General features: G+C 43.1%; 1 protein-coding gene across 29 annotated transcripts in view; it reads left to right on the plus strand.

Annotated features, from left to right (window-relative positions):
• Positions 1-710: 710 nt before the first annotated feature.
• Positions 711-17,493, plus strand: part of NRXN1 (neurexin 1) — a 680,932-nt gene continuing 664,149 nt past the window's right edge. For 27 of the 29 annotated variants that reach the window (XM_054290267.1, XM_054290270.1, XM_054290287.1 and 24 more), the window contains exons 1-2: positions 711-773; positions 4,575-6,081. In XM_054290267.1, the coding sequence (XP_054146242.1) occupies positions 5,343-6,081 (739 nt within the window). In that variant the 5' untranslated portion in view covers positions 711-773; positions 4,575-5,342. Of the gene's footprint in view, positions 774-871; positions 940-4,574; positions 6,082-17,493 lie in introns of those variants that run through there. The other 2 variants (XM_054290268.1, XM_054290269.1) reach the window with 2 other exon arrangements.

The raw sequence follows: 17,493 nt of genomic DNA on the forward strand, positions 1-17,493 counted from the left end.
GAAGATGACATGACAATAATGATAATAAAGATGATGATGATGATGATAATTAGTAGTAGTAATAGCACCAAAACACTAACAAAAAGACCAACCAACCAACCAACCCTCTCCAAACTAAAAGAAGCCATCTAGAAAAGAATCCCTCAAACCTCAGTTCCGGGGTGTAAAAAAAGATAACGATAATGATAATAAAGATGATGATAATGATAATTAGTAGTAGTAGTATTACCAAAATACTAACAAAAAAACCAACCAACCACCCCTCCCCAAACTAAAAGAAGCCATCTAGAAAAGAGCCTCTCAAACCCCACGCAAAGAGCTTTGGCGGGAAGCCGTCAGCTCCCTCTGGGCCGTGTTACACCGGCGCTGCAGCGCCTCTCCCTCTGCCCATACGACCCCTCCGACCCTCCCCAGCCATCCGCCGGCAGCAGCGTGCGCTTCTCCCGCGCAGTCCCTCCATCCATCCCTCCATCCATCCGCGCCGGTGTCGGTGTCGCGGTGTTGGTGTCGGTGCCGGGCCGGGCGGGCCGGGCCGGGCCGGGGCGGGGTCCGCAGCGCGCACGGTGCCGCCCCCGGCGGGCAGACGGGCGCGGCGGCGTCACGCGGCGGTGCCGCCCCCCGCTCCCGGCGGCCGCCCCCGCCCGCCGCTGCCGCCGCCGCCGCCGCGCACCCGCAGCAGCGCCCGCTCCGCTCGGCTCCGCTCGGTGGGCGAGCGGCACAGGCAGCCCCGGCAGCCGCGCCCGGCCCGGCCCGGCCCCGCGGCCCCCGCGCAGGTAAGGCGGCGCCGCCGAGGAACAGCCCCGCTCCGCCGCGGAGGAGCCGGTGGTGGTGGTGGTGGTGGCGGAGAGAGAGAGAGAGAGGCTGGTGGGTTTGCGTGCGGCGTTGTGGAGAGGTGGATGGCGAGGAGAGGAGATGGTGGAGCGGAGGTGTAAGTTAAAGGTTGGATGCGGTGATTTATTGCCCCTTGCCGAGGCGGGGGGGAGGAGGAGGGGAAGAAGGGGGTCTGCGAGACTTGAGCGATAAAATCAATCTGCTGCATGTTCTCCCTGGCGTGAGGTGCCGCGGTGAAACGCGAAGCCGGGGCAGCGGTGGGATATCGCAATATTTATTGTTGTTATTTATCGGCGGCGGGCTGAAAGAGACGAGGGGCTTGTGCGGGAAGTGCATTGATAATTTGGGACATTTTCTATTGTGTGTCAGAAGAAAGAGGGCACTCGGCTTCTTCTATATGTGTTTGAAACTGTTTAGGTTCCTGCTGATGGTGTGCATTTTTGAAGGGGTAGAAATTATATCATAAGCATATTGAAATAAAGACATCTGCAGACTGGAAGGGGAGCAAAATCGATCATTCCAGCCGCTTTGGAAAGAATTTGATTCTAGAAATTACGTAGAAATGAAAGGAAAAGATTAATGATGCTGTTAAGTCTGCTTTTGAATTAGAGCGCTTCTCCCTTTGGCTGCAGCAAGGTTGTTTTTCAGATCCTTTTATTTCATCCGGTAATTTGTGAACTCTGGTCTTCCCCGCACCCAGAGACAATGCACTGTATTTCATACAATAAGGATTCTGCCAAGGATTGTGCATGCCAACCGACCTGGCATTTATTAAGGATTTATTGACCTATGGGTGTCTCTCTCTCTCTCTTTTTCTAATTTGAAAAGGCTCAATCGGGGCACCTGTGACTAAATCATGATTTTTGAAGAATAAAAAATGGTTGTAAAGGGGTGGGGGAAGCACACGAATTCACTGGCGAGGCTCTGAATGCAATAGCTACATTTATATCGGTTTGTGCCTATTCCTCGCTACATATGTGCCTGTTCATGGATACATTGCTGGGAGGGATGCCTGGTGCTTGAGAGCCATTTGAGATAGATAGATTCACAGATAGATAGATAGATAGATATCAATAAATTGTCCTCTTCCGAGAATGAAAGTGTCCCTCTGCTTTGGAAATGACTAGACAAGACTGTGCTGTTTATTGGCAATGTGTGGATTACACCGGCAGTAATAAATAAGCAATTGTTTGCTGGGCTATTTCTTGCGTCTTTCTCCTTTCTTTTACGGTCTTTCCACCTCTCTGTCTTTTTGTATTTCCTTTTTTTTTTTTTTTTTTTTTTTTTATTTCCCTCTTTTTTTTCCTTCTTTTTCCTTTCCCCCTCTCGCCGCTGCTGCTGCTGTGTGTGTGTGTGTGTGAGTGAGTGAGGGGGCAGGCAGGCGCTGCAGCCAGCGGCAGGCAACGGGCAGGGATGCAGGGATACAGGGATACAGGGATAGGGATGCTCTCGAGGTGGGATCCCCGCGCGGCTCTCTCCGCGGACACCTGTAGGGATCGCTCTGGCACGCACGGCGGCCGCGCACACACGCTCGCACACACTCACACTCGCACCGCGTCCTTGCCTGTCTCCCCACCCCTGACAGACACCACAGGCTCCCGGCGCCCTCCCGCTCCCGCGCCCCTCGCACGGAGGCGCAAACCCTTCCCTTCTTTAGCCGCGCTCCTCCCGCAGCCGCGGCGCCCGCCCCGCGCACCTTGCGCTCCCCTCCCTTCCCGCCGCGCCTCCCGGATTCCCTCCCCACCGCCCCTTCCCCCGGGGCCAGCCCGGTAACCCCCGTGAGCACACACACACACACACACACACGCACCCCGTCTCCTCCAACCTCCCCTTTCCCCCACTCATCACACAGCCCCCTCCCTCCGTGTCATTGTCCCCGCACGCCGTGTCTCACACCGCCAGCCAGCACCCGGCTCCCCGCACCCCTACCCGCCCCAAACCCGCTCCATCACCGCCTCCTTCCCCTCCGCCGCAGCGGCCGCCCGCGCATCCCCTGCCCGCCCCGGAGCGCAGCCCCCCGGGCTCCGCCCGGGCTCCCCCCGGGCTCCCCGCGGAGCGCAGCCCACGGCGGGTCCGCTCCGCTCCGCTCCGCTCCGGTCGGGGCGGGCGCGGGCAGCGGCGCCGCCGCCCCGTCGGGCCGCGCAGGGCGGAGCTGTTCCGGGTGCTGAAGCGGGAGCGGCCGCTCGGCTCTGCCGTGCCGCAAGCCAGCGGCGCCCCAGCCCGCGGGCACCGCCGCGCCCGGGAGCGCCCTTTGGGGAGCGGGGATGCGGGGGCTCCCGGAAAATCCCTCGACTGGATGGTAGCGGCTTTGCCCCGGGTGGCTGCTGCCGAGGGGCAGGGAGGGCGTGGGGGGAACATGGGGTCTGCCTGATGCTGGTGGGCACGCCTGGTATCTGCCCGCGAAGTTTGGGGGGGTTTCTCCTCTTCTCCCTTTTGCTGCTCTTGCCCATCTCACGTGTGGCAAATAATAAAAATAATCGTGTTGACATTTAGAGGAACGAAATTAAATATAGAGAGAGTAGGAGGTGACTTAGCAGCTCTGAACGTGTCAGGTGCAGGCAGCTGAGGTGTGTGCCTGTTTTTAAAACATTTCTCCCTGGCAGGGTCATCTCTGCCCCCTCTCCCCACACACGCATGCACACGCACACACACACACACACACACACACACCCCAGTCCAGAAGAGGGCTTGGCAGCAGCTCTGGCCATGCTATTGTGCCTGCCTAAGTGTTGCTGGCAAAGAAACGTAAGGGAGGGGAAGGGGAAGCGCTGAGTGAGGGAGGTGTTGGAGATCCTCTCCTCCATCAGGAGAGATCTGCTAATACACAGCTTCCAGGAAAGATACAGCAGCTCTGGGGCAGAAAAGCAGCCTCTCCGCTGAAACGTTTTGGATGTAGAGATCTCTTCAGAGGATAAGGGTGAACTGTGGCATATATATAATTTTGAAAACAGAGGAGCTGTTCTCTCCTTGTTCTCTTAAATAAGGGCAGCTGAGTAAATATACATAAAATACTGCAACCAATTTCAGAGGACTAACACCTGGGATTAGCTGATCTGCATTGTGAATAATGTCAACATCAGAGCTGGCTTGAATTGGATTTTCCCTGCCATAGCAGAAAATATCAGCCCCAGAGGAAACCAGGTAGCAGAAAAAAGAAAACGTTTTCAAAAACATTAAAAAAAATTTAAAAAGCTATCTAAGAAACTATTGCAATTCTTCCTCTCCCCAGGAAAAATAAACCAGTAGGTGTGCCATGCGTGGTGGAGCTTTTCAGTTCCTGCTGGGAGCTTTATTTTTTTGACCTGTATTAGAAACTACCAGAACTGGGCTTGGTAGCATCATCTGTATGACTTGGAGCTTGTAGCTTCACAGGTGATGGTGTTTTCAAAAATAAATTAAAATAAAATACACTGAAGGATAAACACCACCTTTTCTGTTTAACGTTGTTCTTGCAAGAATAAAATGCACTACTGAAATATTTGAAAGTTTTGGAAAGGTAAGTAGTTTACATTTAGATTATACTATAAAAATGTAATCTAGTATAAATATATATGTTGAGATTTGTGTTTAGCACTGCAACCTATTTCAATTTCTCAGTAACTCGAAAATTACAGCAGCATTCTCCTAATGCCCAACACCAGTCAAAATGAAAAAATAATCACAAACGTTCACTATTGATCAACTTTGTGATTCAACATGTTATTAGTTGTCATTTCTTATTATTCTGTTTCAATTCCTTGCAGATTAGAAACAAAAACAATAGAGGAGAATCACCCACCCCCCTGGATCTTAGCCTTGGCCTTTTTCAAGCAAAGAGAAGAGGAGCTGCCAGGCTTTGCATGTCAAGTGGCCACTCGGCTGTTTGACAGCTTCTGGGTTTCAACCCCGTTGGGATTGAGGCAGCTCAAGCAACCACGAGCGATGAGTCCTGTCGTCTGCTGACGCTGCTCCAGCACCATGGCAGACTGGCTGTGATATGACAAGAGGAGCCATCCTAGGGAGGCAGCGCTGGGATCCATAATTGGCTTCCTGGGAAACTACAGCTGGTGGAGAGGATGTAAAAAGAGGCGCGCATGTGCCAGGATATTGCTACAGCCTTGCTGAGCTGGTGGATCCACTTGGAGGAGAGTTTTGCCACTGATCTTGGTTTTTTTCCCGGTTTGGTAATGTTGGCTTTGGGGAAAATTTCTGCTGACTCACCCACCCCTGGACACCTTTTGCAGAGCGTGGCCGGCCAGTGAAGAGATCCGACGGCGCCTTACCCCGACTGCGGGTCCCCTCCGGTGACCCCTGGCACCATCTTGTGCCCAACCCCATCCCGTGGGGCAGCTGCAGCCCCCCGCCCCGGGGAGTCTCCCACAGTGACCCCCGCACCCGGGGCGGGGGTGAGCGTGGCCAAAGCTTCCAGCGCGGCCGGCGCCCGGCAAGATTTTACCCTGTCTGCCGCCGGGGCCCCGGTGCCGCCCCCCGCCAGCCCTGCCGCCCCGCTCAGCCGCCCCAGGCCGCGCAGGATGGGGGCGGTGCTGGTGCGGCGCGGGGGCTGCCTGCTGCTCTGGCTGGCCCTACTGCTGGGCTGCTGGGCCGAGCTGGGCAGCGGGCTGGAGTTCCCGGGTGCGGAGGGCCAGTGGACCCGCTTCCCCAAGTGGAACGCCTGCTGCGAGAGCGAAATGAGCTTCAACATGAAGACGCGCAGCTCCAGCGGGCTGGTGCTCTACTTCGACGACGAGGGTTTCTGTGACTTCCTGGAGCTCATCCTCACCCAGGGAGGGCGGCTACAGCTCAGCTTCTCCATCTTCTGCGCCGAGCCCGCCACCCTGCTCTCGGACACGGCGGTCAACGACAACCGCTGGCATGCCGTTGTCATCCGCCGCCACTTCAAGAACACGACGCTGATCATTGACCGAGCGGAGGCCAAGTGGGTGGAGGTGAAGTCCAAACGGCGGGACATGACTGTCTTCAGCGGGCTCTTCCTAGGAGGGCTCCCGCCGGAGCTGCGGTCGGCGACGCTAAAGCTGACGCTCTCCTCCGTCAAGGACCGGGAGCCCTTCAAGGGCTGGATAACAGACGTGCGGGTGAACTACACGCAGGCGTCGCCGCTGGAGAGCCAGGAGGTGCGGCTGGATGACGAGCAGAGCCGGCTGTGCGCCAGGGACGACGTCTGCCTCAACGGGGGGGTCTGCTCGGTGCTCAACGACCAGGCCGTCTGCGACTGCTCCCAAACGGGCTTCCGAGGGAAGGACTGCAGTGAAGGTAAGGGGCCATCTCAGCTCGCCCCATCGCCCCACTCCCCATCGCTCCGTGGAGGGGACGGGTTGGAGGCCAGGCCTGCATGAAGTTTCATCTGTATGAGTGGATCTTCCTTCCTCCCCTCTCTTCCCACCATGTCCCCGGTTCTCCCACCATGTCCCCGGTTCCCCGGTTCCCCTCTTCCCCACCTTCTCCTCCATGTCTTCCATGTGTCTCTGTGGCCAACCATGGTGCCATCACTTTTCTGTTCTCTGCGAGGATGGATGAGAGGAGGAAGGGGATGTTATCTGAGCATCTTCCCGTGATTTCGGGTTGTTCTGAGTAAAGGAGAGATGGGTGCTGGGTACCAGGTGTCACCCAGATGGCAGGGGGTGGCTGGAACCACGCTCGATGGGAACTAAGGGAGGGGATGTGCATGCCTATCACAAGCAGCTGGTGGTAATTAATTTGGGGAGCAGGGAAATTGATGCTGGGAATAATTTAACTGGATTAAGTGCAAAGGTGACCTGGGCTTGGTTTTGTAGGGTAGAGGAGACCCAGAGTCCACTTTGTATTTGCCTCTGCTATGTCATTGAAATAAAATCAGTGATTTATTTGTGAATTCCTTAAATTGTGGCTGGGGAGGAAGGGGATTAAACAGAGGACTATGTTTTTGCATGAATGTGAAGGGTACTGCTTTGCAACATATTTAGCAATTCACCATGCCAGTTAGACAGGCAGAACACAAAAGGGTAAAGGGGAAGAACATACTCCAAGACCACAAAATGACTGAGTAGTTTTACCAAGGAAGAGGGAACCTAGAAAAACAGCAGTTTCCTTAATCTCATCTACAAATAAATCACTGGGTAAAATATGATTCATTTCAGTGCCCATTGTTTTTGGCAAATGGAAAGAATGTGAACGTTTTCTTTGCAGATGCATGCAGGACTCTTGTTTTTATTATTTTGTTAGTAAATGTACCATTGCTTGCAGCTCCTTAGGCATAGAAATTATGTATGTTGTGTAGCTAGAGCAGGACGTGAAGGTGTATAAATGAAATAAGAGTAAATGTATCAAGGGAAAATATGATTATCATGTCAAAATTGAAGAGCAAAGACCTAAGTTTAAAATGTAAAAGGTAAATATGAAAAAGATATTATCAAGGCCAAATTAAGATCTTCACTGAGTGGCTGCATGACATTTATGGCTGAATAATTTGCCTTTGGCATTTCTATCAGATTTCACTCATTATAAGAAAGAAAACATCATTTGTGACTGTGCTTTATTATGTAACACCTTCTGTCCTTAGTGTCAATACTCAAAATGCTACAGTCATTCTGCATCCTGTTTACTTTATCAGCTGTTTATCTCTCATCTACCATTCGTGAAAAATTCAAACCAAATTAACACTTTGAATAATTTTTTATAGGAACAAATAATAATTTCAGAAAATTAGTCATTTGTACTTTCAATTGCACCCATTCCTAGAAACTGTAAAATGAAACATCTTTTATATTAGGTAAACCCTCTCAATTTATTCAGTATTTGGGTGTCAATTTTTAATATATGATACTACGTAATATATAGGTGTATGTGCAATATGTCTTAATGTCTTAGCATCTCTGAGTTAGGCCCTATTATAAATAAAAAGAAATTATGAGGTGTAACAGCTTTGTTAAAGCAATAATGATAATTTAAATACTATTAATACTATTTTACATTTATATGCCCTTTACACTAAAACTTAGTTTATTTCTTTGAAGCTATTTTGCATATATAATACTTATGTGAAAGAGTTCACATGGTTGCATGTAGTATCAGTCAGATAAGTTATTGCCTTTACATAATAATAGGTTCAGTGACTATTTCTAAGGAACACTTTTACGTTTAGATAAAATTTTAGGGAAATATATGTCCATATTTATATTTAGTGAAAATTGTATGGAATTTTTAAGATAATACTCAAAATAACATTTAGAATCCCCTTCAAATTAAGGTAAAATGTTGATTTCATGAAAGTGCTAGTGGTCTACAGTAGACATTGGTTTACATTAGACATCATCAAGATTCTCTTCACATGTCCATTGACTACTAAGAAGCCTTATAAAATAATGGGAAAGCTTATAATTTTAGCAGAAAGTATTCAGATTCTGACTTCATTTGAAACAGGAGGCAGCATTTGCCCTGACAGCAACATAAATGGAACCACATTGCAGTTTATACCTGTTAATTGAGAAAAGGTAGCAGCTAACACTTCCATCAGTCAAGTTTTGATGAAGGGATTCGAAGTTACTCACATGTGCCAGCAAAGATATTGAACAGTTATAAATTATTTAATATTCTAAGAAACTGAAAAGGCAAGAGGACAAGTAAAGCCTTTGTATCTGCCAAGAAAGAAACCTTGGCTTCTGTCCTTTAGTTTTTTGTAGCCAACATAGACATTAAGCTGTTGAACTTTGATCTTTTGTTCCCAGAATGTGTAAATTTCCCACAAGCCTTGGAAATACATTGCCATTGCTGGAGGATCATCTCAGGCTGCAATTATCTGAAGGGTTCTTTTGAGTTTTTTTTTTAAAAATGGTTTTAGATACAAAGACCCCCCAACTTTCCATTTTTATCTGAAATTGTAGCCACATGTCCTAGTTGATACCTTTTCTTTAAAGGTGAAAGATGGTGATTAAATTCTACTTTCCTTGGATTTTTTGAATATATACAAATTTTTTTTGCCTTGGATTTGTTGTTTTTCTATGTCTCTGCAGTATGGTAAAATACAGAGTTCCTTGGTGTAATGAGGACTGTAGGAATTAATACCAACAACAACAAAGAAAACCTTTTCAAAATTTTCTACCCTGACTTGCACGTTTAGGAATTAAAAAGTAATTGATTTAGAGTCAACGTTTCAAGTCTTAAGATGCCATTTTAAATACAAGTTCAGTCATTTTCAGGAGAAAATCTGGTGAGTTTTTTCCCAGATTTTCATCTTTGAAAAGCTTATTATTGATCCCTTAAGTAATATTTTTTCTTGTAAGAATGAAGTTCAACCAAGTTTTGGGTTGGATTTTTTTGTTCTTTTGGGGTTTTTTTTGCTTCTTTTTTTTAACAAAAAATAGTAATTTAAATTATTTCCAGTAATATAATAATATAGGTTATAGTAATATAAATTATTTCCAGTAGGCTTAACTGGTTTTATACCTGTCTAAATCAGGAGTAGCTTCATTTATGTTTTATGAACTACACCACTGGGAGAATAGTGCAAGCTAGGAAGGAACCATTCAGTCATTCCTTTTGTTCCAGTAGGATCTAAGTTCTCTTCAATGGGAGCATTGGCATAAATCAGAGAACAAGGACTGGAATTTCTGCTTCAGTGTCAAGGATGTGCAATCCATAGCAAAGAAAAATATGATCTCTAGCAGTTCTCTGGTTGATAGGCCCATGAATAAAAACAGCACAAGAGCCTTCTAAAAGATAAAATCTCTGCTTTGTGCTGAAAAAGGCAAGGGTATATTAGTCCACATAATAATAGTGATTCAGTAGAAGGAAAAAATACACAAAATTATAACGAATTTTATTAGGAATAAGAGTAGCATTGAAATAGACCCTGACTGCCATATCAGTTTTCTGTTAAGTTTTTGACATACAATTCAACCTTCTATTAGGTGAAAATTACAATATTTCCTGAAATTACTCAAATTGTTATGGCTTGATCCTATGATAGGGAGAGATTTTTATTAAAAATATATACTTCAAAGTCAGATTTCTGGTTCATTAAGTCAAGTTCCTAGAAGGTAAGGAGAATACATTCTTCATATCAGTGAACCTCCATATTCTTCTTGTAATTTTTCTCCATAGGTTAAAATGTCAAAACAAAAAAACACCTCTCTATTTTGCCTATTAAATGACTAAAATAGTGACCTTCTGACTTTAGAAAAAAAAAAAATCATTTTCCTTTCATCCTTATTTATATAAAAATAGCCTTGTCCAGTGTCCTGTCTGAGAAAGAAAGCAGGCAGTTCTGAAAGAGGTAGTAAAATACACATGGTGCATTGAGTTGGGGAAAGTTTCTCACTGATGCTAACTTCTTGTCACTCCATGCCTTTCTGCTTTTCTGTATCTGTAGTGGCTTGAAAAAGTTGCAGACAGGATCCTTTATCTTTTTAAAATACAGCTTCCCTACTTTCCTCAATATTAGCATCTATTCAGGCAATTGCTCTGCGAGTTCAAACTATTCCTGTTTATAACATGCATTTTAGCTGTTCCACTGAGTTTCTGGATTGTGAGAAAAATGAGGGCTGTTCAGGCAGCTGTTCACTGTAAGAGATACTCTTCCTTGTCAGATATTCAGAAGTTGATGCCAGCTATGTTTTGAACTGCGAAAGTGATTTTTGAGGAAGTCAGTTCCAGATGTCTCAGCCTAGCCAGCACTTAGATTTGTTTGTTTGGGTTCTGAATATACTGCATCAGTCTTTGTTGTATTTCCTTTTGCATGTTTACTTTTTTAAAAGCCATCCAATATTTATATCTCTTTAAAATTTTTGATATTTTAATCAATTTTGTTCTCTTTATGCCTTGAAGGAAACATTTGAACTTCTTTTGGCATTATTTATCTATTGCAAGTTGTGTGTTTGAGTGAGATGCTGTTGAACTCATTGCCAATAGTCAATCTTAACAGAGTAGTCACCATGGCCTTTTTGCCTCTTGAATCCTAGCTAAATGTACTTTGGACTATTAAATACTGTGAACAAAACTTGCATTTTGATTTACATTTCAGAATCTTTATCTGTATGATCTGTATTTCTTCTTCATGATGATTTTCTTGTCAGTGTCAGTGGCCTCTGGGGGGATGTTGGATTAGAAGGAGGGCTAGAAATGCACCAGAAATTGCAATGAGGTTCTGTATATGTACAAATCATGCAAATAATTTAACATTCATTATTTCACTTTATTTAGTATTTTGAAATGGTGACTTTGTTGTCAGAGTAGAATCTTAAGAGCAGATAGTCAAGTAATCAAAAAGTCATTCAGAACTGTTACATCTGTTACATTCACATTTAGTCATATAAAAACCCAATCCTTATGTCAGTTAAAGGGCAGTTTTGCATCATTTTCCTAATGAAATTTGATATAGTATTTTGTTTGCCAGAATTCAGTGTGATAGGATATTGATTTCAATATCTGCCTCATGTAAAATCACAGGAATTAAAATACTGTTACACTGGTAATTAGGAGTTGGCAGTCTGTTTAATATTATCTTCTGAGGTTTCTTGTTGAGTACTACTAATCCTTTCAAAATGCTGATATTGAAATGTTTATAGCCTAGATCTTGGTACTCCAGATAAATAATATTTTAAGTAATGAGGTTTTTGTTTCCCTTTGGACCTAGTTGAGGTGCTGGATCCTTGTTAAATTTAGGTCTATATTGAATTATAGACAGCTAATATGCTAGAATGTTGCACCATAGGACCTTGTGTCAGATTGGTCATATTCATTAAGAATTTCAAAATAATATATGTTAAAATTCTCTATGTCTTGATGTAATTGCATTTCAGGGCTTGCGGGCATTTTGGATCAAATGTACTTGATCTTTTGTCTCAGCTAAAGGTTAGCATTCTGGGAATCTTTTAACAATAGATGCTAGCCATGAATTTGTGGGATTTTACCCCTTCATCATTACTGACCTGATGGACAGGAATGGGGAAAAGGCTGACAATTAAAAATGAGTTCCTGATAGAAATAGTTTTATGTAGAGGCTAACATTAACATAGGCAGCTTGGAGGGTTGATGCATCCTTTAATAAACATATAAAAATTGGTTGGTAACTTAAAAGAGAAAGCTTCACCCACCTGTCTTGGGGAATTTAATATGATGTTTTACCTACCAGAAAGCTTGGTGCTCCTTGTAGAAAGCATGAAACCAATACCAGTTTTTGGAAAAATGCTCTGTCCAGTTTGTTGTGTTGTAGTTGAAACTTGTGTACTTTCATAAACACATGATTTTCCAGAAGAGTGAAGGGCATTCTGAGGTGTCCAATACCTTTGTGAATCCAAGGACTAAATTGTAGAGACCAAATATACTTCTTTCAATGGTTAGTGTGTAACTGACATACCTTTAATTGTGTTATGTATAGAATTGACTAACAGTCAGTACTTTGCTGCCTTTATTTAGTTCTGTGCTGAGCTGGGATCATAATTTAATCTTTTACAAAGGATATGCACTTTCTTGAATGGCACTTTCTCATTCTGTACTGTGGTGATGTTATCTGAGTGTATCACAAGCACTTCACCAGCCTGGATTATTCTGTTGTGTATGCAGAACTCCATTTTTCAGCTCAGGTGTTCTTCTGCCAAGCTAATAAGTTGTATGTGGTGAGTTCATGCAAATGTGTAGCCATTCTCCTGGATCTCAGAGTAGAATCAGTAGGATCAATAAGTGCTTCAATGAACAAAATATCTGCAGTAATTAATGAAGCAATGAAATAGGAAAACCCACATGGGTTTGATAGGACATTGCTTTCTCAGTGACCCTGCACAGTTCACATCACTTTTTCAGTTTGCCTTCTGTAAAGTGAAGCTACTCCATACAGGAGCTTTTGGTAGGATCTTTTTTCCTGGTCATCAGATACTTGAAAGATCAGAATTTCTATTAGGGATGTAGGAGAGGAAGTCAAGACCTGAAGTTCCCTTTACTATTGTGTGACCACTTAAGTCTACAGAACTGATAATTGTTAGCTGGCTTTGAAATTGCAGGTCTTCCTACTGCCTATCCATAGCTGAGTGTTCAGAATAGTGTGATTTTGCTTGCTTTTATGTCTGTCATTGTCTGCTATTGTTCTGACTAGACACTGGAAATGATGTAGCTTGTCACCTACCAGCCACTTCTCCTCTGACAATTCAGCTCTTCTGATGGTCACAAAAAGTTCTTTATAACACCTGCATAAAAGTCTTCCTTATTACTATAAAAGGTTCCTTATTACTGTAGAAGGATCTAGGATTTAACATCTGAGCAGAGTGAAGAACTCTTGCTCCTAGTCAAAAACCTCATAATTTTTTTAGTTTCATTCTCTTCCATTTTCAATGAAAAATCTGAGGGTGAATGTAGGAACACACTTTATGGTAATTGGGAGTGGGGCTGTGGCTGAGCCTCATCCCTAATAGGCTACAGCTGTGAGAAGCAGGTGAAAAGCATTGAAAGCAACGAGACGAGGAGTGCTGAGGTGCACTGACCAATCACCAAGGGGAGCAGAGGGCTCACAGGTGCAATGCATTAACATGAGGGTATAAAAGGTGGAGCTAAAGAATAAGAAGGGCAGATGCTTGTGTCCTGCTGAAGTGCTCTGATGTTTCTCCTGTATGGGCAGACACCTGAAGCCTTCTGATAAGGTAGGGTGTTGCTCTGTATGGGGAAATGCTTAAAACCTTCTGAAATTGTATGGTGGCACTCTGTGTGTCGTGGCTGGCTCTACTGCAACATGTGCTGGGACAGGTGAAAGTGAGAGATGGCCTCAGTTATGCCTTCCTTGAGATTGCCGAGAAATGAGACAGAGGTAGCTAGCAGCTACACAACAGGATTCTCTGATGAGATTTTAGATTATTTTAATGCTATGGAGTATATTAGGAACCTGCAATTACTTAGTTATGTCCTAATAAGCAGCAGGTTTGGCACCTTTTAGATATCTGAAGAAAATGTGTTCTGGTTTTCATTTTCCACTGGAGTCAATTTGAAGTCCCATTGACTCAAGTTTGGAATTAGGGCAAACCTAATAACCTGCTGATTCTGAACTTATTATTCAAGTAGGAATATGAAAACAGAGAGAACTAGGGCAAATTAAATAACCTGCTGATTCTGCCTGTAGTATTCATCTGGGAATGTCTATAGAGAAAATACTTTTCATGAATTCTGATCTTTATTGCCATGATCATCTTCACTATAATTATTCATCAATTTAATATGTGCCTTATGAACCATGCTGGAAGAGTGAAGTTATATGACTAATTTTGTCTTACATTTAAGAGTCTCTGTGATTTGAGGGAAAACCTGATTTCCCAAACAAATGGATGATGCAGAATCACATTTGCAGCTGCTGCCACTACAAACTGAGAAACAGTGGATTTTGCCTATGGAAGTGTAATACCCCAAAAATGCTACACAGGTGTGGAAGTCGCAGGTTGTTTTTAGACTGTGGCACATTGCACAGGGTCTTGAAATGAGAACATTTGACTTTTTGGTTTTGTCTAGAGAAAGGGCTTTGCATTGCTTAAAGGCAGAGAAACTTGATTGATTCTTCCCACAGTCCTGTCCTTTTATAATTAAGTGAATGTGCACAGCCATTAAGGAGGTCACTGGCATTACCCTATGCACCTGAAATGTGTATCACAGTTCCAAAATTTCTGAATTACAACTTAATTTCTGATGCAGAATGACCTTCTTGTTCATCTTCTTTCTCTTTTGTGCTTTTTAGCTTTAACAAAAAGCATTTTAGAATGGCATTTTTCTCAAAGGAGGTATTTGCACTAAGAAAAGGTTCTTTGAGAAAGATTGCATGTATGTAATATAAGTTATATATACTTTCATTTGAATAAGTGTATAGAAAATGACAGAATTAGTGACTAGACATGGGGTGAAGATCTGTATCTCAATACTGTAATTTTCTTTATTATTCTGATTCCTCTTTGTTTCCAAAGGTGACAACAGGAATCTTCACACACCTATCAGCATTTGTACAATGGGTGTCTAGAGCACAGCTGCAATGAATAGTTTTAGAATGAATTACGGTCTTGTGATGTTAAGATTATATTAATTGTTAATAAAAATGGGAGAATAGGGCCCTAATGCTAGGAAAAAAGTGCTCTTCAGCCTTAAAGATGTTATCTTCCCTGATTCTGAATCATGCAAGTGTGATAAAAGTGGTATAAAAAAAGCTTGGATTCCACTGGTTGTTGCGCAGCAACAGGCTTGCATTTTACATTTCAAAAACTATTTGTGCATTTTGCGTTTGTAAAACCAGACTCTTGGGCTGGAAGAGTCCAGGGAGTCAGAGAGGCAGGTGAGACACAGCAGCTGCTTCCCAGACTGCACACACTGCTGTGTTTAACCACAGTGATTTTCAGGTGATCCTCAGTGCTCTCAGTCTGCTGGGGTGGACTGGTGCTTCACATGACAACCTCCCTTAGGAAAGCAGTGGAATTCCTACAGGAGGTTTTCAGGAATGTTAGTCCTGACAGAGAGATTACTGGTGTTGTGCATTTTGAATTTGAATTTTTTACTTAGCAGAGACAGGTGAAAATGGAATTTAGAAACCCGTAGATGTAAGTGACTTAAGTCTTAAGACTATTGTGCGGTGATATAGGAAAGATTTGCAAACAGATTTTTTTAAGAACAGATCAGTGCCCTTCTTCCACATCCTTCTCAGATGAATGTTGCTCAGCTTCTCAGGAGCTGATACTCTGTGATTTTTTTTTTTTCCTGTGATATTGCAGAAAAATAATTTCTGTAACATTATGACGTTGCAAAGAACCTGGAAGAGTTTTTTTAAGAACCTATAGTTTTTCAGAGATAAATAATGGACTGTCATTCAACATTAACAAAAGATTTGTCTGGTTTAGTTGAACGTTTGCTGAAGAACTCTAAATATATAGATCTCACATTCTTATGTAAAACATTCCTGACTTAAGTATTATGAGAACAACATGAGAATTTTCCTGGTAGTTCACCAGAAGAAAAGATATATTCAAATCGCATTTTCTTTGTTGGCCCAAATCTCCACTACTTTTCTGTGAACACTGTATCTGTTATGGTAGTTTCCAGGAATTTCATTGGGGGTTTTTTGTCACTGTTCAGAGTCCAAAATACTTGAAGGAGCAGCTGGGATTAGTTAGCCTAGAATTTCTTTTTTTTTTTTTTTTTTTTTCCTCTGTAGCAATTCAACAACTGAGTCCTGTATTACAGGAAGTTGTGCAGTAATAATAAGCAGTACAGCACAGGTTTTGGTTTTTTTTCCCACATTACAAATGTTGAATTTCAAAATGTAACAAAGAATGTGTCAGGTTTGAAGTTCTGAGAGAAATATTTTTGCACTGTTTCCTATTCAAGTTTTTATAACAAAGAAAAATCCTGTGACAGAAAGAAGTTCAAGTGATATAAGTTTTGACCTGGTATTCTTGGAAATCCACTGACAACTGCAATTCATGTTGGCATCCAGAGGTTCTACCTATTGTTTTAGCACTGGCTGGATCTCATTCTGCCTATTTAAATATCATTTGGGTCTTTAAATACGTAAAGTCTTTCTTGCACATTGTAAATACCTACACCATCCAAGTTTGCTGTTCAGGCACATCTTACCCATTGTGATACTGTGAGTCATCTTGGTGGATTTTGTAAATCTTAAACCATGAAAGCATCCACAGTGATGCAAAGGGAAAAAAAAATCCTTCCATTTTCTACCCTATAGAAAAAAAAGAATACAAACAGAAATATTCATTGCACTCTAAGTAAATGGCACCATGGGAATTCAGAAGCAGAGCTACTTTCAGTGATTGGTGGCTTTCATTTATTTTTCTTTCTTGTGTTTAAACATGGAATTTGTCTCTTCATTTAATTCACATTTGCATTAAAAATAACAAAAAGCAGTTAGTGTTGCTGCATCTATTGTGATAGGGATACCTCAAATTCAAAAGCATGCCTCTAAGAGCTTAGAAATATTTAGTTATTTTGGTTTTGCACTTTAATTTGGGCTCATTGCTGCTTTCATAGCCTAAATAAATAAAGTGACATGGGTGCAGGTTTTGATGCTACTCAGCTTTGCTCTTCCATAACTTCCTCATCAGAAATCTGAAAAACAGCACACAAGTATGTCTTGGAAACTTGTCCTTGCCCAGTCTGAGCTCTCAGTGACTTAGACGAAGTTTTCAGTCATTAAAGAATGCAGAAAGAGATACTAAGGTTGATTAACCAAAGGACTTCGAAGAGAAAAATGTTCTTAGAAACCATATATACTGTTCTGTGCAATATTTATAAAATATTTTACTTTTGTAGATTTTTCACATTCAGTAGTAGCTCTGCCAATTGATGTAATAAAATAACTGATTGCAATACTCCTTTCTTGAATGTGTAGATCAGGATTGATGTCTTTTGGAGCTGATATGTTAAGCCACTGTAAAATAAGAGGTCATAATCAGGCCCTCTGATTAGGGGAAAAAAAACAACTTTAAACTGTATTAATATTAAAACACCCTGAAATGTCAAGAAATAAACAGGCTTAATCTTGCCCACTACTATGTAATGCTACTTTGCAATCTTTATAGAAATCCCCTTTTCCATTCAGTTGTATAGAAAGATCTTGTCAGCACAAAAATGACTGGTGGGAAGCTTTGCTGCCCGCTTGTCTCTTAGTCCTGTGGGTTGCAAAACCACTTTTTCCATTCTTCAGTTTCTCTCTTTTGT

This window comes from Melozone crissalis, unplaced genomic scaffold (genome assembly GCF_028551555.1).
Source record: "Melozone crissalis strain CALT ecotype California unplaced genomic scaffold, PUWL_Pcris_2 ptg000081l_1, whole genome shotgun sequence".
Lineage (NCBI taxonomy): Eukaryota > Metazoa > Chordata > Aves > Passeriformes > Passerellidae > Melozone > Melozone crissalis.